Source organism: Solanum dulcamara, chromosome 1 (assembly GCF_947179165.1).
Source record: "Solanum dulcamara chromosome 1, daSolDulc1.2, whole genome shotgun sequence".
Taxonomy (NCBI): Eukaryota; Viridiplantae; Streptophyta; class Magnoliopsida; order Solanales; family Solanaceae; genus Solanum; species Solanum dulcamara.
This window is the reverse complement of record NC_077237.1, coordinates 89382364-89404047: the sequence shown is the minus strand read 5'-3', so window position 1 is coordinate 89404047 and position 21684 is coordinate 89382364. Positions and strand designations below refer to the sequence as shown.

Sequence of the window (21684 nt, the reverse complement as noted above, 5' to 3'; positions counted from 1 at the left end):
TGATTCAATTAATTTCGCGTAAAATTGCTTAACAAAACATGTTTCTCCATTTTAGGACTCAAAAGCTCAAACCACCTTACCAACAAGTCGAGAACTGATGGTTGTTGGTCACGACTGCTATCAAAAAGTTCCTATGAAGATGAATATTTCACATGGAGGAGTGTCCATCTTTTTATGTTGGGTGTTTTTCTACCATTCAATCCAAGGCTTATGTGTGACCTGTGACCCACGACCTTCTGCCATGCAATCCAACGACGTATGTGTGACCTGTGACCCACGACCCATGCCTCCTATTTGTTCAGGATGGACATCGATCCGGATATTCAATCCTGCCGCTGAGATGCTCAATTGACTCCCTAACCTCAAGATCAAGATTACTTAAAAAAACATGTTTCTCTATTTTACGACTCAAACTCAAGATCAAACATCAAAGAAAGCTCAAACACAAGATCAAGATTGCTTAAGGAAACATGTTTCTCCATTTTACGACTCAAAATCTCAAACTCAAGATCAAACGTCAAAGAGTTAGACGATTCAACGCTGCGATGATGAAAAGACTAATCAATTCTACTACATCTTTCATGATTTTTGATATCGCAAAGATAAGCATGGCTCGAAGATGTAACTCCTACAATGATGTTTCTACATTTTACGACTCAAGACCTTTTGATCGCCCAGCATTTGACAAAAACAAAACATCAAAATTTAAATTCAAAACCTCTAATTCAGAAAAAACGTACCATAGCAATAAGAATAAATAATTTTCATGTGATAATGGCACAAGTACAACGCAGCATAAAGTTAAAGCAATATACTCCGCATAAAATAAAAACACAAAAAAAAAAGTTTCCACTACCTTATTTTAATAATAATTAATAACTTAAATGACAACAATACCCTCATCCATTCATCAAATTTACAACACAACACCCCCACCATTCATTTTCCACCACCACCCCCACAAAACTCCTCCTCTTGACTGGTTCAACAACTTTGAAAATAGCAAAAAAAAAAAAAGAAGAAAAAACTTCAAACTTCCATTTTTCAAACTTTGAGAATTTTTGCAGCTTTGACAACTGGATTTTCCTTAGCAATCGCTTCACGACCAGCTGCTTTGTAATCGTAACTACAGTCGTGTCGATCGGAATACCTATGCTCTGAGCAGAACACTTCACCGCACCGGCAACGGAACGGCATCAATCCGACTTTCCTACGGCAACCTATACCAGAACATCTATTAGCTTCCCGTTGCCTCTTCACCCCTGCTTTTCTACCTACCAGATCCATACTTTCCGGCGATGCAGCTGATGTAGATCTCAATTCATCATCCATACTAGAAACCTTCAGATCTATGCTCTCCATCGACGATCTATCAGAACGTTTCAGATCTGAGATAACAGAAACTGAGATATGCGTCGTCGTCGTCGACGGCGGCGGAGGAGGAGACGGTGAAGATACCGGCAGAGTTGGAGAGCACAGAGGGATGGATTCTGGAACCTTCAGCTCGGTTTCTTCTTTCTCTCTCTTCTGCGCCGCCATGGTTGAGAGATTTCTAGAGAGAGAGAAAAATGGAAATGAAATGCAAATTTGGGGTGTTGGGAAGTGTTTGGATGAGGGATTTTAGAGAGAAATGAGAAAAAAGAGAGAAGTATATTATAAAGACGAAATTAGAGATAAAGTCGGTAAAAGGTCGGCCATATAGTTTATTCACGTACTTTTTTGGAAAATATCAAAATTATGTATATATCTTAAAATTAAAAAAGACGGTTCGATGCGATTAACTTACACTATATGTGAGATTTGGAAAAAAGTTGCATCATAGCTCATAAGGATGTAAGCTCTCATGCATGCATCAAATCAATAAATGAATATGTATAATAACGGTCATGGTTAATTTATGTAAAAATATTTATATATGTTAAGAATTTTTTAAAGAAAACGTGTTTAAATATTTATTCATGTGTATAGATAAAAGTTCATACAATTGAGGATCATAAATACAATTGAGTGCAAATTTGAGTGTCTTCAAGGTTACTGACTCTATATATTACTATTTGAGTAAGTTTCACTTGTCGCGATTCTATATTCAGAAAATGTTGGTTTGTTGAAGTTCAGAAAAAATAGCATTTGAAGTTGAAATCGAAAAAAAGTACTTTGGAAGTTGATCAGACTAAACGTTATCGAAGAAATTTTAGCCATGATTTTGGATATCGAATTGTCACTTTCCTTCTAACATATGTTCATCGTGAAATAAATTTGGTGTTATTTGAGATAAATTTATAATCTCAGAACTGTAATCCTGAGATAGCTTAGTCCGTGAACCAAACGACCCCAATCTAAATGCAATTTTTGCAAACACTTCTCAAGAACATGGATATCCCTTCATAAATTTCTCACCTCAAAATTGATCAACTGCAACAGTACAAAGAAAAATGTCTGAATGCAAATTTTTCAACATTTCCGCTTCATTAGCAGATAAAAGGAGCCAATGGCAGTTCTTTATGAAACATGTAGGGTAGTGCCACCAGGTAGAAATGATCAAAACCAGAAATCACTACGTTGCTCGGACTCTTCAAAAACGTCGTGGGATGTGTGTCAGATCCTCCAAAAAAGTAGTACAGTTTTGGAGAGTCCAAGCAACGAAATCATGGTGCAAAGTTCTGTCTCGGCTTTATTTTTTAAAGCTTTTGTTCAATTGACTGCAAACTTTCAACACATTGCTTAGGGAATTATATCAAAAAAACAAGCATCTTATTTGCACAAAATCAGCACATGATATTCTCTATAAACTTCAAGACACTATGAACAACCGAATTAAGCACTTATATTTCCAAGGGCTAGAAATTTTCACCAACATGGATATAGTAAGAAACTAAGAAAATTAAACAGACACAAACCAACGGCTTATCCAGATGATATTCGTCCAAACATATTCGTTAACTGATTACTTTAGCATTGTGAGATGTTAATGCAATAGCTTGTTGCGAACAGAGCAGATTATGGAAGCAAATAATTCAAAAATTGTGTATAGACACGATGAGCTACAGCTTTAAGCATCAAACCAGGTACTTGATAAAGTCGAGTGAGAGTCAGCTTGTTTGAGGAAACCTTTTAGTAAAGATAACAGACCCCTGTACACCTGAACAACAGTACCACAGAAACGAAAAGGAATTCAAACTTTCACATTTCTATGTATTGCTTCAAACGAACCATGTGAAAAGAGTGACTTTATCGAAATAACGAGAAAGAACAGAAGTGAACATTACCACATCCAGAAGATGAACTTACTCCTCTATCTGCAATGCTATTAACAGCTAGTGTCATGTTCCCTAATGGACAATCAATGCAATCATAAGATGAGACCCTTTCGCTAATTCCTGACCATTTTTGTCCAATAATTTAAATTATTCAGCTCCAACTGGCTATCAGAATCTCGCCAAAATTTGATAATATGAAGGCTCTCTTCTTCAGTTGATCTTTGAAGGATAATTCGAGATGCATAACCCTTCTTTCTCATCTCAAGACATATTTCAGAAGGGTTATTAGCAGTAAGCGTGACAATATATAACCAGCCCTTCTCTGACAAAAGATTGTCGGCAGCAGGTAGTATTTTATCAATAACGCTTCGACCATTCTCCCCTCCAGCCCACGCGGAAGTGATGCCTTCACAACCAACTTCATCTTCAGGCGTAGGAACATAAGGAGGGTTCACAACCAGCACATCAACTGATCCTGCCAATCGCTTCTCAAGTCCAGATGTAATATTTGTGTTTACCAACTCTGCATAAACCCCATGAGCATCCATGGTCTCACGAGTCACCCTTATTGCATGAGGGTTGATGTCTGTTGCAATGTAGTATGGAACAAATCCTTCGTGTCCAAGCATAACAGCAAGTGAAGTAATAACGTAACCACTGCCACAACCAATTTCCATACAAATTGAGGGATTGTGTTGTAACAAGTTAGTTCGATCAGCTAATAAAGCATCGACCAATGCAAAGGAATCATCACATGGTTCGTAAACCTCAGGATGTGAACTCACAAGTGGGATTTTGGCAATTCTTGAAAGCATCTTAGATAACTCCTGCCAAATTAAAACATGCTCATAAAGCCTTAGCAACGGAGGTTGTTGACACACCTTTCTATCATCTACCAAAAATGCCCTTCTACAGACTACAAATTAGCCAAGCCTGAACACAGGGCCAGGTTCAGTATGCGGCAGGGGGTGTAGTTTTACACATACACACACAACACATCACACACAAATACGTCAAGATTTATTCATTTGTTATACTAGGTACGTACTCATTACCACAAAGTAGTAGTAATGTACTGTATTTTACATTCACTGGCTTAAAATTCAAAATCTGCTTCTACAAGTACGGACAATTTCAAAAGACAATGCGAGAGCTCAACCCAAAATACAAAGCTTCAAGCCCTTTAAGAAACCATATCAAATAGTTATTTTCCAGTTCACATGAGCTAATTAAGCAGCAAAACAATCAACCAATTGCAGTTTAAACAGTCGAAATGACAACATGTCAACGTCAACAACCAGAACAACGAAATACCCAGTGAAATCCCGCCAGTGAAATCTTGGGAGAGTATAGAGTACACAAACCTTACCACTAACCGCTGAGGTAGAGAAGCTATTTCCGAAAGACCCACAAAATTCTACTGAATGAACACACAATTTGATACCAGCAATTAGTATTTGATACAATCTTGATTTATGGGTCAATACAAGTTGAATAAAAAAGTAAACTTGACACTACAAGAACATAAATTTGATACAAGCAATTAGAATTTGATTCAATTTTAACTTAAGAGTCAATAAAAAAGCAAACTTGGTATTCAATGTACATGCAATTTGATACCTAAAACAAGAATTTTATCCAATCTTGATACATGGGTGTTCATTCAATTTGAATAAAAAAAGTAATCTTGGTACTCAATCAACATAAAAATTGATACCTGTAATTAGTATTTGATTCAGCCAAGTATCAAGATTTGAAACCTCAAAAAAAACTGAAACTTTCAGTATTTTCTGAAATCTACTTGCATAATATATCCATGGAAGTTACTAGAAACAAAAGATTTGTGAAAATTTCGAGAAAAAAAATAATTTGTTCTTTGTGCTGAAGAAAAAACGGCGATTGAAGAAGGGGAAGGGGGAAAATGGTTAATTATCATATAGATATACTGAAGTTTAGGAAAGGTTCATTTAACCCCCTAAAGTTTAGATAATATCCTATAGGACCTTACAACTTTAAAAAAATGAAGTTGAAGCACACATCAAAGAGTTTTACAGGAAATCCACACACCATTTTTTTATGTAAGAGAATCAAAGTTTTTGATTTAATTTTATAAAATAATTGAGCCATGAAAAGGTGTATGAATTGTTCATGGCTTCCCATTATCTAAAAAATGTTAGTGCAATAGCAATAACCAAATATGTTTGGATTATTTTAAGTATGTAAATCATCAAGTCACTTTCTTAGTTTAGGCTATATAAACTCCTACTTCCTCTATTCTAAAACACACAAGAAAAAGAAAAACATAACCATCTTGCCTTAGAATCCAAATTATCTTAATGGGAAGCCAAATGAAGAAGCAATGGCTTCAATTTTCTTGTGCTTTGACATTTTTCTTGATTGCCACGTGCACTATGGCATATTCACCTTATTCTTATGAATCAACAGAGTCAACATACAATAAAGTACCAAGCACAGAAGCCAAAAATGAGGACTTAAATGTACCCTCACTGCCTGAAAAGGAATTTAAGGCACTATCAAAGAATGATTATTACAAGAAGTCATTGGTTTCAGAAGATAACTACAAGAAAGTACCATCAGTTTTTGAACAGGAATATAAGGTACCTTCAGTGCCTAAACAGAAATACAAGGCGCCATTCTTGCCAAAGAATGACTACTACAAGAAGCCATCAGTTTCAAAAGATAACAACAACAAGGTGTCATATGCTCCAGAGGTACCCTCGATGGCTAAACCAGAATATAAGGAGTCATTTTTGCCAAAATTTGACTACTTCAAGAAGCCATTAGTTCGAGAAGATAACTACAAAAAGGTGTCATTTGTTCCAAAGGTGCCCTCAGTACCTAAAGAAGAATACAAGGTACCTTATTTGCCAAAAAATGACTACTACAAGAAGCCATCAGTTTCAGAAGATAACTATAAAAAGGTGTCATATGTTCCAAAGGTGCCCTCAGTGCCTAAAGAAGGATACAACGTGCCTTCTTTGCCAAAGAATGACTACTACAAGAAGCTAGTAGTTCCAGAAGATAATTACAAAAAGGTCTCATATATTCCAAAGGTGCCCTCAGTGCCTAAACCGGAATACAAGGTGCCATCTTTGCCAAAGAATAACTACTACAAGAAGCCATCAGTTCCAAAAGATAGCTATAAAAAGGTGACATATGTTTCAAAGGTGCCCTCAGTACCTAAAGAAAAATACGAGGTGTCTTCTTTGTCAAAGAATGACTACTACAAGAAGCCATCAGTTCCAGAAGATGACTACAAGAAGGTGTCATATGTTCCAAAGATACCTTCTTTGCCAAAGAGTGACTACTACAAGAAGGCATCAGTTTCAGAAGATAACTATAAAAAGGTGTCATACGTTCCAAAGGTGGCTTTAGTGCCTAAAGAAGAATACAAGGTGCCTTTTTTGCCAAAGAATGAATACTACAAAAAGCCATCAATTTCGGAAGATAACTACAAAAAGGTGTTATACGTTCCAAAGGTGCCTTCAGTGCCTAAAGAAGAATACAAGGTGCCTTCTTTGCCAAAAAATGACTACTACAAGAAACCATCAATTCCAGAAGATAACTACAAGAAGTCGTCTTATGTTCCAGAGGTACCCTCGATGGATAAACCAGAATATGAGTCATTTTTACCAAAATTTGACTACTTCAAGAAGCCATCAGTTCCAGAAGATAGCTACAAAAAGGTGTCATATGTTCCAAAGGCGTCGTCAGTGCCTAAAGAAGAATACAAGGTTTCTTCTTTGTCAAAGAATGACTACTACAAGAAACCATCACCTTCTCCATCACCACCACCTCCATATTATTAAATTTTCATTTTTCGTACATGTTCAGCATATTTCTAGGAAGTCCTTCTCCAGCTCAACATAAATAACCGTATGGGTTCTCATATTATGATACGAAGGCATGATGTCAAAATTTGTAATTCTTTATTTCTTTTTGTTTTTTTTGTTTTCTACTTTGACTTGCAATTGCTTTGTCATTTAATTAAATTATGTGTATTTTGAATATTTCCAGAGAATTGTTTCATTTGAATTCAAGTTCTTTTTATTGAGAGTTTATGTAGTTTCATCTATTTTCTTCCAATATTTTCCAATTTCTTCACATAAATTTAGTAGAACAACATTGGAACATAACACAACCATCAAATACTTCAAAAATAGGTAACAAAGGATTGGGTGATTCCAAGAGACAAGAGTTGGGTGCATTTCCATATATATTACTCAAAAGAACCGTATAATATATCTAATCTATTAGAATTGGAAAACAAACAGTCTCTATTGTTACAAATATACAATTTATGGGAGAAAAGAAATAAAGCGAACTAAGTAGTGAATTATTTTAATCAGAGAAAGAGAAGTCGGGAGATAAATGTTTCTTAAAATGTTACATTACTTACGATAAAATGTGACGAATTTCCCACAAACCCTTCATATATTTAAGCATTTAGCGGAAATTTAGTGCATTTAGCAATAGTTTGTGTATTTAGTGGTGGCTTAATTGCATTTAGTGACAGTTTAGGTGCATTTAATCTATTTTTGCAGAAGTTTTGTTCTTCAACTGGAAATTTTAAAGCTAGAACATTAAAATATTTTGAGAATTTTAAAAAAATTATCTTTAAAAGATTTGATCGATTTAATTATCATATTGGTAGGGTCCAATCCTAGTGAATGGAGTAATTTAATTTCACTTTTTTCCTAAAAATGAATCATACCCGACACATATTTGAATTAATCTGAGTCAATAAATTTTAAATAACTGACAGTTTAGTCAAACAAAAAAAATTAAATATATGACATTGAAAGCAATAGCTTCCATTTTTTCTAGTTTGTATCAAACCTAATCAAATCCAAAATATTGTCATTCTTGGTAATGAAAAGTATGTATGGAACTCGTAAGGGTAAGAGAGGCTAAAGATTGATTTCTTTCGCCAACGATTTTTTAGTTGCACTCATTATATTAAGATTTTTTAATGCAATTTACGTTTTATGTATGATTTATAAGCTATTGCACAAGAACGAATTTACCCAATATACACCCGAAGAGTAGAAGCTACGGATTTCATGGACGATTCCCAAAAGAAAAAGAAAAAGTATGGTGCCATGATGTGGATTATAAGTCGTGCTCATCAAGTACATATAATTTTAAAATTTTGATTTGGTCCAATTTTCAATGTACCAACAAAACTGAACCAGAACAATATTCTTGGAAATCAACAAAAAAATGGATTTATTAATTTTTAAATAAGTGAGCCAAGCAAAGATGTAAGAATTGTTCATGGCTTCACATTATCTCAAGACCTTAGTGGAACAGCATTAACCAAAAAAAGGGAAAACCTCTGATATAATTGGATTATTTTTAGAGCATCCAAATCATCAAATCACATTCTTAGTTAAGTTATATAAACTCCTAATTCCTCTATTCTAAAACACACAAGAAAGAGAAAAGCAAACCAATATCTAGCCTTGGAATACAAATATTCTCAATGGGAAGCCAAATGAAGCAGCAATGGCCTCAAATTGCTTATGCTTTGGCATTTTTCTTGATTGCCACATGCACCATGGCATATTCACCCTATTTTTATGAACCATCAGATTCAACATACAATAAAATACCAAGCACAGTAGCCAAAAGTGAAGACTATAAGGTACTCTCTGAGCCGGAAAAGGAATATAAGGTACCATCTTTGCCGAAGAATAATTACTACAAGAAGCCATCAGTTCCAGAAGATAACTACAAGAAGGTGTCATTTGTTCCAAAGGGAACCTTAGTGCCTGAACCAGAATACAAGGTGTCATCTTTGCCTAAGAATGACTACTATAAGAAACCATCAGTTCCAGAAGATGACTACAAGAAGGTACCATATGTTCCAAAGGTACCATCAGTGCCTAAACCGGAATACAATGTACCATACTTGCCGAAGAATGACTATTACAAGAAGCCATCAGTTCCAGAAGATAACTACAAGAAGGTGCCATATGTTCCAAAGGTTCCTTCAGTGCCTAAAGAAGAATCCAAGGTGCCTTCTTTGCCCAAGAATGACTACTACAAGAAGCCATCAGTTCCAGAAGATAACTACAAGAAGGTGCGATACGTTCCAAAGGTGCCCTCAGTGCCTAAAGAAGAATCCAAGGTGCCTTCTTTGCCAAAGAATGACTTCTACAAGAAGCCATCAGTTCCAGAAGATAACTACAAGAAGGTACGATATTTTCCAAAGGTGCCCTCAGTGCCTAAAGAAGAATCCAAGGTGCCTTCTTTGCCAAAGAATGACTACTACAAGAAGCCATCAGAAGATAACTACAAAAAGGTGTCATATGTTCCAAAGGTGCCCTCAGTGCCTAAAGAAGAATACAAGGTACCTTCTTTGCCAAAGAATGACCACTACAAGAAGCCAGTAGTTCCAGAAGATAATTACAAAAAGGTCTCATATGTTCCAAAGGTGACCTCAGTGCCTAAAGAAGAATACAAGGTGCCTTCTTTGCCCAAGAATGACTACTACAAGAAGCCAATAGTTCTAGAAGATAATTATAAAAAGGTGTCATATGTTCCAAAGGTGCCTTCAGTGCCTAAAGAAGAATACAAGGTGCCTTCTTTCCCAAAGAATGACTACGACAAAAAGTCATCAGTTCCGGAAGATAACTACAAGAAGGTGCCATACGTTCCAGAGGTACCTTCCATGCCTAAAGAAGAATACAAGGTGCCTTCTTTGTCAAATAATGATTATGATAAGAAGTCATCAGTTCCAGAAGATAACTACAAGAAGGTGTCATTTGTTCCAAAAGTACCTTCAGTGCCTAAACCAGAATACAAGGTGCCGTCTTTGCCAGAAAATGACTACTTCAAGAAACCATCACCTTCTCCATCACCACCACCTCCTTACTACCATCAATCATCATCAACTCCTTCTCCATCACCACCACCTCCATATTATTAAATTTCCATCTTTCATGTTCAACATGTTATAAGGAAGTCCTTCTCCAGCTCAACATATATAACTAATTTGGTTCTCATATTTTGAGTTGAAGGCATGATAGCAAAATTCGCAATTCTTTATTTGTTGTTTTTCCTTTTCCTTCCTCGGTTTGCAATTGTTTTGTATTTTGATTATATATATTGTATTTTGGATATTTCCATAGAATTACATTGTTTCAATTGAATACAACTTCTTTTTATTGAGAGTTTATGTAGTTTCATCTATTAATTATTCCTATTTCAGATTGTAATTGTTTTGTCATTTAAATTCTATTTTGAATGTTTCCAGAGATCACTTATTTCAAATGAATACAAGTTTTTTTATGAAAAGTTTATATATAGATTTATCTATTCTTCCAGAAATTGTCACGTTCTTCACATAAATTTAATAGCAAAATACTAGAACATAAGTTATGTTACTCGAACTCTTCAAAAATATTAATAGGTGCACGTTGATAGTGTATTTTTGAAAAATTCAACACGAGTGCAACAACTTTTTTTGATAATCCAAGCCATATAAAACATCACAACTATCGGCAAGCAAAAGACAGAAACTAATAATTTCTTATATTTGATTTTTCGGGCTCATGATATGATTTAAGTTACATCATTGCTAGACGTAAATCATTTTGATCAGATAATGAAAAGGTTAAAAATTAAAATGTTTCACTACTTACATATTAAATCTTTTTAAGCTATGGTTTAGATTATTTCTTCAGATATAAAAGCATTTAACAGGCGATTTAGGTGAATTTTACAGTGGATTATCTAAATACCAGATAGTTAAATCAAACATAAAATTAAATATATGATATTGGAAATAATAGTTTCCAATATATTATCATTAATTCTTGGTGATGCAAAGTATTTATAATGTACGGTCCCATGTTGTGAATATTAAGTCATACGAGCTCAAAGTATCAATTAAGTACAACAAAAACGGTTCTGGTGGAGTGGTATGTATTTTCGTTCATCCTTAATCAAGTTCGAAATTCTTTGGGTATAGAATCGCCTTTATTAGGTAGCGGTTTACCCTTAATGTGGATTTTCAGGTGCGAATTCAGATTTGGTCGGGCTCCAATTTGGATACCGAACACCGAGTGGAAAAAAAATATTAATCAAGTACATATAACTCAACTAATTCTCAAGACATAAAATAATGACTAGTGTTTGTTAGGCCAACAACATATATTTTTCAACTTTAAAATTTTTATCTAGTCATATTTTAAATGTACCAACAAAAAAGAACAAGAACAACATTATTGGAAATCAATAAAATATTGGATTTGATTTTAAAAAATAAGTGTATGAATTGTTCATGGCTTCCCATTATCTCAAGACCTTAGTGGAATAGCATTAACCAACAAAATGGGAAAATCTCTGGTATGTTTGGATTATTTTGAGAGCATCCAAATGACCATCTTAGTTAAGCTATATAAACTCCTAGTTCCTCCAGTCTAAAACACACAAGACAGAAGAAACATAACCATCTAGCCTTAGAATACAAATATTCTCAATGGGGAGCCAAATGAAAAGGCAACGGTCTCAATTTGCTTGTGCTTTGGCATTTTTCTTGATTGCCACATGCACTATGGCATATTCACCTTATTCATATGAATCAACAGATTCAACTTACAATAAAGCACCAATCACAGTAGCTAAAAGTGAAGACTACAAGGTACATTCAGTGCCTGAAAAGGAATATAAGGCTCCATCTTTGCCAAATAATGATTACAACCAAAAGCCATCTGTTTCAGAAGATAACTATAAGAAAGTACCCTTAATTCCTGAAAAGGGATACAAGGTTCCCTCAATGCCTAAACAGGAATATAATATGCCATCTTTGCCAAAAAATGACTATTACAAGAAGCCATCAATTCCAGAAGATAAGAAAGTGCCCTCAGTGCCTAAACAGGAATATAAGGTGCCTTCAGTGCAGGAATACAAGGCACCCTCAATGCCTAAACAGGAATACAAGGTAACTTCTTTGCCAACAAATGACTACTACAAGAAGCCATTAGTTCCAGAAGATAACTACAAGAAGGTGCGATATGTTCCAAAGGTGTCCGCAGTGCCTAAAGAAGAATCCAAGGTGCCTTCTTTGCCAAAGAACGAATACTATAAAAAGCCATCAGTTCCAGAAGATAACTACAAGAAGGTACGATATTTTCCAAAGGTGCCCTCAGTGCCTAAAGAAGAATCCAAGGTGCCTTCTTTGCCAAAGAATGACTACTACAAGAAGCCAGTAGTTCCAGAAGATAATTACAAAAAGGCGTCATATGTTCCAAAGGTGCCCTCAGTGCCTAAAGAACAATCCAAGGTGCCTTCTTTGCCAAAGAATGACTACTACAAGAAGCCAGTAGTTCCAGAAGATAATTACAAAAAGGCGTCATATGTTCCAAAGGTGCCCTCAGTGCCTAAAGAAGAATACAAGGTGCCTTCTTTGCCCAAGAATGACTACTACAAGAAGCCAGTAGTTCTAGAAGATAATTATAGAAAGGTTTCAGATGTTCCAAAGGTGCCTTCAGTGCCTAAAGAAGAATACAAGGTGCCTTCTTTGCCCAAGAATGACTACTACAAGAAGCCAGTAGTTCTAGAAGATAATTATAAAAAGGTTTCAGATGTAACAAAGGTGCCTTCAGTGCCTAAAGAAGAATACAAGGTGCCTTCTTTGCCAAAGAATGACTACGATAAAAAGTCATTAGTTCCAGAAGATAACTACAAGAAGGTGTCATATGTTCCAGTGGTATCTTCAGTGCCTAAAGAAGAATACAAGGTGCCTTCTTTGTCAACGAATGATTATGATAAGAAGTCATCAGTTCCAGAAGATAACTATAAGAAGGTGTCATATGTTCCAGAGGTACCATTAGTGCCTAAACAAGAATACAAGATGCCTTCTTTACCAAAGAATGATTACTACATGAAACCATCAATTTCAGAAGATAACTATAAGAAGGTGTCATCTGTTCCAGAGGTACCTTCAGTGCCTAAACCGGAATACAAAGTGTCGTCTTTGCCAAAAAATAACTACTTCAAGAAACCATCACCTTCTCCATCACCACCACCTCCTTACTACCATCAATCATCATCAACTCCTTCTCCATCACCACCACCTCCATATTATTAAATTTCCATCTTTCATGTTCAACATGTTATAAGGAAGTCCTTCTCCAGCTCAACATATATAACTAATTTGGTTCTCATATTTTGAGTTGAAGGCATGATAGCAAAATTCGCAATTCTTTATTTGTTGTTTTTCCGTTTCCTTCCTCGGTTTGCAATTGTTTTGTATTTTGATTAAATATATTATATTTTTGATATTTCCATAGAATTATATTGTTTCAATTGAATACAACTTCTTTCAATTGCCAATTTGTTCATTTACTAGTAATAGCAAAACTCTGGAACATAACAACCATCAGATACTTCAAAAATAGGTAACGAAGGATTGGAAAAACAAAAGGATCTCTATTGTTACAAACATACAATTCATGGGAGATAAAGAAATAAAGCAAACTAAGTATTGAATCATTTTAAATAGACAAAAAGAAGCGCAGAGATAAATTAGAAACCGTCATACCTAACACACTCTAGTGTCGATTTAGGTGCACTTAGTAGTGATTGTAAATTTAGCGATAGTTTAGGTGCATTTTATCTATTTTGCAAAAGTTTTGAGATTCAAGTAGAATTTTTTAAAGCCAGAACTTCTAAAATATATTAAAGAATTTTTTTTTAAAAGGATTTGATTGACTCAATTACTTTTTTGGTAGGGTTCGATCTTAGAGGAATAGAGAACCTTTTTCCTAAAAATGGATCATACAAGACATAAATTTAGATTAATTTGAGTTAATAAGTTCGAATAACAGAGATTTAAACCATAGCTTGGAAACAATAGCTTCCAATTTTTCTTGTTCGTATCAAAACCTAATCAAATTCAAAATATTGCCATTCTTGGTAATGAAAAGTATGTATGGTACTCGTAAAGGTAGATTAGTTGGTGCAACAACTATAAGAGGGCCAAGGGAGAGATTCCGCCCGTCAAGGTTTTCTCAGCTCGAGCTCATTCCATTAGCTTTATCTAATGCAATTTATATTTTTTGTGTGATTTATGAGCTATCGTACAGGCACAAATTTACTCAATACGCATCTAAAGAATAGCGATAATGAATTCTCGTGGATTCAGAAAAAGAGTATATATGGTCCCGTGATGTGAATTATAAGTCGTGCTCAAAGAATCAAGTACATATAACTAATGGACACAAAATTCCACCTCACTGATTTTGATAATGACATCAAATAATAAACAATATTCGTTAGGCAGACACATATCTCAACTTTAAAAGTTTTATTAATAAAATTTTCAGTGTACCAACAAACAAACAAAAACAAGAACAACATTCTTGGAAGTAAATAAAATTTTGGATTTAATTGTTAAAAATAGATGAGTCAAGCAAATGTGTATGAATTTGTTCATGGCTTCCCATTATCTCAAAACCTTAGTGGAACAGCATTAACCAAAAAAACATTTTTGTATTATTTTGAGAGCATCCAAATCATCAAATCATGACCACCTTAGTTAAGCTATATAAACTCCTAGTTCCTCCATTCTAAAACACACTAGAAAACGAAAATCAAACCATCTAGCCTTAGAGTTCAAATATTCTCAGTGGGAAGCCAAATGAAGAAGCAATGGTCTCAATGTGCTTGTGCTTTGGCATTTTTCTTGATTGCCACATGCACTATGGCATATTCACCTTATTCTTATGAATCATCAGATTCACCATACAATAAAGTGCCAAGCACAATAGCCAAAAGTGAAGACTACAAGGTACCTTCAATGCCTGAAAAGGAATATAAGGTGTCATCTTTGCCAAACAATGACTATTACAAGAAGTCATCAGTTCCAGAAAATAACTACAAGAAAGTATCCTCAGTTGATGAACATGAATACAAGGTGCCCTCAGTGCCTAAACATAATTACGAGGTGTCATCTTTGTCAAAGAACGACTACTACAAAAAGTCATCAGTTTCAGAAGATAACCACAAGAAGGTGTCATTTATTCCAAAGGTGCCCTTGGTGCCTAAAGAAGAATACAAGGTGCCTTCTTTGCCAAAGAATGACTACTACAAGAAGCCATTAGTTCCAGAAGATAACTACAAAAAGGTGTCATTTGTTCCAAAGGTTCCCTCAATGCCTAAAGAAGATGACAAGGTCCCTGCTTTGTCAAAGAATGACTATTACAAGAAGCCATCAATTCCAGAAGATAACTACAAAAAGGTGACATATGTACCAAATGTGCCTAAAGAAGAATCCAAGGTGCCTACTTTTTCAAAGAATGACTATTATAAGAAGCCATTAGTTCTAGAAGATAACTACAAGAAGGACGTGACATATGTTCCAAGGGTACCCTCAATGGCTAAACCAGACTACACGGTGCCGTCTTTGCCAAAAAATGACTACTTCAATAAGCCATCAGTTCCAGAAGATAACTATAAGAAGGTGTCATTTGTTCCAAAAGTACCCTCAGTGCCTAGACCAGAATACAAGGTATCGTCTTTGCAAAAGAATGACTATTACAAAAAGCCATCTGTTCCAAAAGGTAACTACAATGAGGTATCATTTGTTCCAGAAGTACCCTCAGTGCCTAAACCAGAATACAAGGTATCGTCTCTGCAAAAGAATGACTATTACAAAAAGTCATCTGTTCTAGAAGATAACTACAATAAGGTATCATTTTTTCCAGAAGTACCCTCAGTGCCTAAACCAGAATACAAGGTGTCGTCTTTGCCAAAATATGACTACTTTAATAAACCATCACCTTCTCCATCACCACCACCTCCATACTACTAAAATTCATCTTTCATGTTCAACATGTTTCAAGGAAGTCATTCTTCAGCTCAACATATATAACCAAATTGGTACTCATATTATGAGTTGAAGGCATGACATCTAAATTTGCAATTCTTTATTCGTTGTTTTTTCCTTTGCAATTGTTTTGTCATTTAAACTGTATTTTGTAAGTTTCTAGAGAATTGTGATCAATTGAATACATCATGTTCTTTTCATTGAGAGTTTATGTATTTTCATATATCTATTCCACCAACATTTGTCAATTTAATTAATAGCAAAACACTGGAACGTAACATCCAAGAGTTAGTAATAATTGCATGATAATCCTTTTATCCCTTGAATTTAGCGGCGATTTAGGTTCATTTAGCAACAATTTGGATTACCTCTCAGATATTAACAAATAATCAATACAGAATAGCATTGATTTAAAATTTAAAGTTGGTCTACACGAGCCTGTTGTCAAGTAGGAACAATATTTGACCAATTCAGACAGGTAAAGGGGAAGGGATAAGGCATAAGAACTTTTCTAAATTATGATGAAATTGTCAGTTACATATCTAAATTATGTGAGGGTTGTAATACCAAATAGTTCAAGGGACTAAATAATACGGACAACATAAATTTGAGGGTAATAGAACTCTCGCATAGTTTAGATATGTAATTGCCGATTTAGCCATAGGGGTGGGGTAGGGGGGGGGGGGGTCTTATGCCTTATCCCCAAAAAGGGAGCAACGGATAGCGCTAACTGATATATGAAATTCATAAAAATGAGAGTTTTTGTATGTTTTTTACCATTAGCTCTTTTTTCCTATGAATATCTTGTATTTTTTGTCTGAAGATATTCAATATTTTAGGCTTAATGCATAATCGGTCCCCTGAACTTGCAAGTATTTTCCGTTTAAACACCTCAACAAATCTTTTTTTCTATTGAACACTTGAACCCCTCAAAAATTGTATCTATTAGACACGTCTGTCTGACTTGGCACTTAGCTTGAGCAACACTTTCTGTGAGCGCATGAGTTCTTCCAAAATAAATGCTGATGTGTTTTTGTAACGGTAATATTTTTTGATGGAAGAGGAATTTAGGATGGCTGAAGTATGTGATGTGTTTCCTATGTTGGATTAATTTTCCACATGGTATTCGTTTCATGTCACGCGCTCCACTTAAAAAGAACTGATGCTCAAGCTAAGTGCCAATTCAGACAAACGTGTCTGATAGATACAATTTTTGAGGGGTTCAAGTATTCAATAGGAAGAAAGCCTTATTGAGGTGTTTAAACGGAAAATACTTGCAAGTTCAGGGGGGCGCTTATGCGTTAAGCCAATATTTTATGAAAAGATTAGCCATAAAAATAAGAAAAACTTACAGAATTTTCACTAGGAACTAATTACTTGGATACACTCTAATTCACAATATTACGAATCTTATCAGATATTGGTGCGTCTAGATACTTCCAGATGAATGTATCTTAGGATACATGGGGTTAAAATTAGGTATAATTTGTTCTAGATACACTGTATCCAAGTGGATTCACATGTATCTGGGATACATAGACAAACCTCGCTCGCTTCCCTCCCATCTCGCTCGCCACTCTCATATATATCTAGTATCCCAGATATATGTGAATCACACCAGATATATACAAATACACGTATCTAGTATGATTCACATGTATCTGGGATACATGACTATCTCGCTCACCTCCATCCCCATCTCGCTAGTCTCTCTCCCTATTTCAGTGTATCTGGTAGCAAAAATATTGTATCTAGGTGTATCTTTCTTAATATATGGTAGAAAACTCTTAATTAGTAGTAAGATACGTAATTATTTAAAAATATAGATAGAATTAGTATATATAATATGAATGTATGTCTAATAAGATATTTCCTCCTAAAAACAATCACAACTTTAAACAAATGAGGCCTCTAATATTTTTGGGCCTAAATTCCTTGCCTCATTGGCTTCACCCTTTAGCCGGCATTGGTTTAGATACATTTAGCGGGGATTTGGGTTAACATAGCAGAAATTTAAAGTTATTTAGCAGCGATTTGAATTAACCTTGCAACTGGATAATCTATTGCAACCGCATTAAATAAGTCTTTTGCAATAAACTCGACTGAGAAGGAATCAGGGAGATCCCTGAAATCCCTTTGGGACAATTTATATGCATTATTTTGCGGTGATTTGTGAGTTACAAGTCGTGCTCAAAGCATTAAGTACATATAATTAATGGACCCAACCTTCCAACTCAATTGATTTTGATAATGACATCAAATATTGAACAATATTTGTTGGGTCGACAGCATATATCTGTTTCAACTTTAAAGTCTTATTTAATCAAATTTTCAATGTACCGCAACAAACAAACAAAAAGAAACAAGACAACATTCTTGGAAGTCAATAAAAGATTGGATTTGATTTTTTAAAAATAAGTGTATGAATTGTTCATGGCTTCCCATTATCTCAAGACCTTAGTGGAATAGCATTAACCAAAAAGGGGGGAAATCTCTGATATATATGTTTGGATTATAATTGACAGCATCCAAATGACCATCTTAGTTAAGCTATATAAACTCCTAGTTCCTCCAGTCTAAAACACACAAGACAGAGAAGAAACATAACCATCTAGCCTAAGAATTCAAATATTCTCAATGGGTAGCCAAATGAAGAAGCAATGGCCTCAATTTGCTTGTGCATTGGCATTTTTCTTGATTGGCACATGCACTGTGGCATATTCACCCTCTTATGAATCACCAACTACAACATACAATAAAGTACCACAATTGTCAAAAAACGACTACAATGTACCCTCTATGCCTAAACAGGAATACCGGACTCTTTCTTTGCCAAAGAATGACTACTACAAGAAGTCATTAGTTCCAGAAGATAACTACAAGAAGGAGTCATCTGTTCCAAAAGATAACGACTATAAGGTACCCTCGGTGCCTAAAGAGGAATATAAGGCGCCGACTTTACCAAAAAATGACTACTACAAGAAGCCATCGATTCCAGAAAATAACTACAAAAGGGTGGCATTTGTTCCAAAAGATAACGGCTACAAGGTACCTTTAGTGCCTCAAAAGGAATATAAGGTGTCATCGTTGCCAAAGAATGACTACTACAAGAAGCCATCCGTTCCAGAAGATAACTATAAGAAGGTGCCATCTGTTCCAAAAGATAATGACTACAAGATACCGTCAGCACCTAAACAAGAAAACAAGGTGCCCTCAATGCCAAAACAGGAATACAAAGTGTCATCTTTGACAAAGAATGACTACTACAAGAAATCATCGGTTCCAGAAGATAACTACAAGAAGGTGTCATCAGTTCCCAAAGATAACGACCATAAGGTACCATCAATGCCTAAACAGGAATACAAGGTGTCTTCTTTGCCCAAGAATAACTACTACAAGAAGCCATTAGTTTCAGAAGATAATTACAATAAGGTGTCATTTGTTCCAAAAGATAATGACTACAAGGTACCCTCAATGCCTGAAAAGGAATATAAGGCGCCATCCTTTCCAAAGAACGACTACTACAAGAAGCCATCAATTCCAGAAGATAACTCCAAGAAGCCGTCAATTCTAGAAGACAACTACAAGGTGTCATCCGTTCCAAAAGATAACGACTATAAAGTACCCTCAGTGTCTAAACAGGAATACAAGGTGCCTTCTTTGCCCAAGAACGACTACTATAAGAAGCCATCAGTTCCAGAAGATAACTACAAGAAGGTGTCATTTGTTCCAAAAGATAACGACTATAAGGTACCCTCAATGCCTAAATCAGAGTACAAGGTGCCATCTTTACCAAAAAATGACTACTTCAAGAAACCGTCACCTTCTCCTCCACCACGTTACTACTATAATTCACCCCCTCCTCCTTCACCATCACCACCACCTCCTTACTATCATCAGTCATCTTCAATTCCTTCTCCATCACCACCACCTCCATATTAAACTCTCTCTTTCATGTCATGTTTCCCTTCTCTCCAGTATAACGTAATCCTAAGATATATCTCTCCTTATGAGTTTGGGGCATGACATCACAATTTGTAATTCTTCATGTAATTTGTTGTTTTAATTTCTATAATCCTTTTTTTCAATTGTTTTGTTATTTAAGTTTTGCTTTTAAATGTTCTCAATGAATTGTTTCAATTGAATACAAATTAAATATTTTCCTTTTCCTTTTGATTTTCTTTTTTCGTATTAATACCCAACCTTTTTGTAACATCAACGCCATATATCATAGTGCACTTAACATATTAATTTTCCATTACATTATTAAAATACAAGTATTGTAAATCATAAATTTTATTTTTTATTATAAATATTCATCTTAGTTTGTTGGAAATTTTGATAGAAATATTGAAACTAAGGTTCTCTGATTCAATTCCTATCGTTGTGTGGATTATCATTCGTGGTGACTCTAGATCTAAAGTACACATGCACCCATTTTCAATCACAGAGAAATTCAATCGTCAAAATCAAGAGAGAAAGGTGATTATCAACCTAGATCAACATGAAAGTATATCGGATTAATATCTAACCTATAAAATAAAAATAAGATTTTTTTAAAAAAATCTTACATCAAAATGACTATTGATGACATCATCAGGAGTCGAAAAGAATAAAATCTATATGTATTGTTTTTCCTATCAGAGTAACTTAATTGAATGCTATAACGCCTACGCACTCACAAGCCAATATAATAATGTTATACTATATGATATTTTAAATTTAGATATATGACGTTTGAATTAAATGTCATATAACTAACATTTAAGTGTTTTAACTAACAATTCCAAAACTATATCCAATATATAGAAGCAAAAACCCACAAGAAAAATTATAATCTTAAAATAGTAAGTTATATATATACCTTTTAATCTGTCATTTTAATTTTGTGATAAAAAAAGCATATATTATATGGTCCCGTGATGTGATGAACTATAAGCCATTAAAGCAACAAGTACATGTAATGGACCCAACTTTCCAACTCAACTGATTATGACATCAACTGAATTCGTTATTTTTTTCATTATATATATATATATACACGGGGCGCACACACATAATAACATATCTACGGACAAAAAATTACTAAAATTTCTTTTTCTTTTATAATAATAGTACTTGTTCAGGTCAACTTGTGCATGTGATTCGCTCAGGGCCGGAGTTAAGGTGTCGTAAGGAACATCGAAAAATATATCTCATTTGATTTTTCATGTGTTTAATTTTTTATATTTTGAATTTTAACTTAATAAAAATCACTAAGTATACAACTCTTCTACCAAATTCGACTATTCTATAGATATCTGCTATCGTTCACTAACACAACCACCGAATTACTTTGCGCATCAAAGGTACTCTCAAGAAGTTTGAAGAAATGGTATACTAATTTTTGTTAAAATTTTGACAAATAGTAAAATCCAATCCTATAATTATAAAAGTGTATTTAATTAGTTCAATAATGAGAATACAAAAGTTAAACTCATCTTGAATTACTGTTAAAATTGATAAGGTTGAAACGTATATCATTCATGCTCTCTTGATGTAAATTAATTTATCAAGATTCTGTGCCAC

The 21684-nt window shown here is 34.6% G+C and overlaps 7 protein-coding genes across 8 annotated transcripts; 5 read left to right on the top strand and 2 right to left on the bottom strand.

The window, feature by feature from the left end:
- Nucleotides 1-742: 742 nt before the first annotated feature.
- LOC129884602 (zinc finger A20 and AN1 domain-containing stress-associated protein 5-like) lies at nt 743-1648 on the bottom strand. The gene has a single exon (XM_055958889.1). It carries the CDS (start codon nt 1537-1539, stop codon nt 1045-1047), a length of 495 nt encoding a protein of 164 aa, XP_055814864.1. The 5' UTR covers nt 1540-1648; the 3' UTR covers nt 743-1044.
- Nucleotides 1649-2804: 1156 nt separating this feature from the next.
- On the bottom strand, nt 2805-5145 carry LOC129884587 (uncharacterized). Of its 2 annotated transcripts, XR_008765964.1 has the most exons (3): nt 4975-5145; nt 3267-4084; nt 2805-3139 (listed from the first exon to the last, which is right to left on the bottom strand). XR_008765964.1 is itself a non-coding variant. In XM_055958879.1 (2 exons), the coding sequence occupies exon 2, from the start codon at nt 4070-4072 to the stop codon at nt 3371-3373; it is 702 nt and encodes a 233-aa protein (XP_055814854.1). In that variant the 5' UTR covers nt 4073-4084; nt 4975-5145; the 3' UTR covers nt 2805-3370. The 2 variants fall into 2 exon arrangements, 1 of the variants encoding a protein (XP_055814854.1); XM_055958879.1 differs by having other exon boundaries at nt 2805-4084.
- Nucleotides 5146-5593: 448 nt separating this feature from the next.
- LOC129891184 (protein PELPK1-like) lies at nt 5594-7087 on the top strand. The gene is made up of 4 exons (XM_055966463.1): nt 5594-5875; nt 5906-6541; nt 6596-6871; nt 6983-7087. The coding sequence occupies exons 1-4, from the start codon at nt 5594-5596 to the stop codon at nt 7085-7087; spliced, it is 1299 nt and encodes a 432-aa protein (XP_055822438.1).
- Nucleotides 7088-8736: 1649 nt separating this feature from the next.
- Nucleotides 8737-10252, top strand: LOC129891176 (protein PELPK1-like). The gene has a single exon (XM_055966452.1). The coding sequence runs from the start codon at nt 8764-8766 to the stop codon at nt 10210-10212; it is 1449 nt and encodes a 482-aa protein (XP_055822427.1). The 5' UTR covers nt 8737-8763; the 3' UTR covers nt 10213-10252.
- Nucleotides 10253-11766: 1514 nt separating this feature from the next.
- On the top strand, nt 11767-13377 carry LOC129895662 (protein PELPK1-like). Its single transcript, XM_055971398.1, has 2 exons — nt 11767-12054; nt 12229-13377. Exons 1-2 carry the CDS (start codon nt 11767-11769, stop codon nt 13375-13377), a joined length of 1437 nt encoding a protein of 478 aa, XP_055827373.1.
- A 1036-nt stretch (nt 13378-14413) lies between these two features.
- On the top strand, nt 14414-16101 carry LOC129895652 (protein PELPK1-like). Its single transcript, XM_055971387.1, has 2 exons — nt 14414-14440; nt 14872-16101. The coding sequence occupies exons 1-2, from the start codon at nt 14414-14416 to the stop codon at nt 16099-16101; spliced, it is 1257 nt and encodes a 418-aa protein (XP_055827362.1).
- A 2599-nt stretch (nt 16102-18700) lies between these two features.
- On the top strand, nt 18701-20130 carry LOC129891168 (extensin-2-like). Its single transcript, XM_055966441.1, has one exon. The coding sequence runs from the start codon at nt 18754-18756 to the stop codon at nt 20056-20058; it is 1305 nt and encodes a 434-aa protein (XP_055822416.1). The 5' UTR covers nt 18701-18753; the 3' UTR covers nt 20059-20130.
- Nucleotides 20131-21684: the final 1554 nt, after the last annotated feature.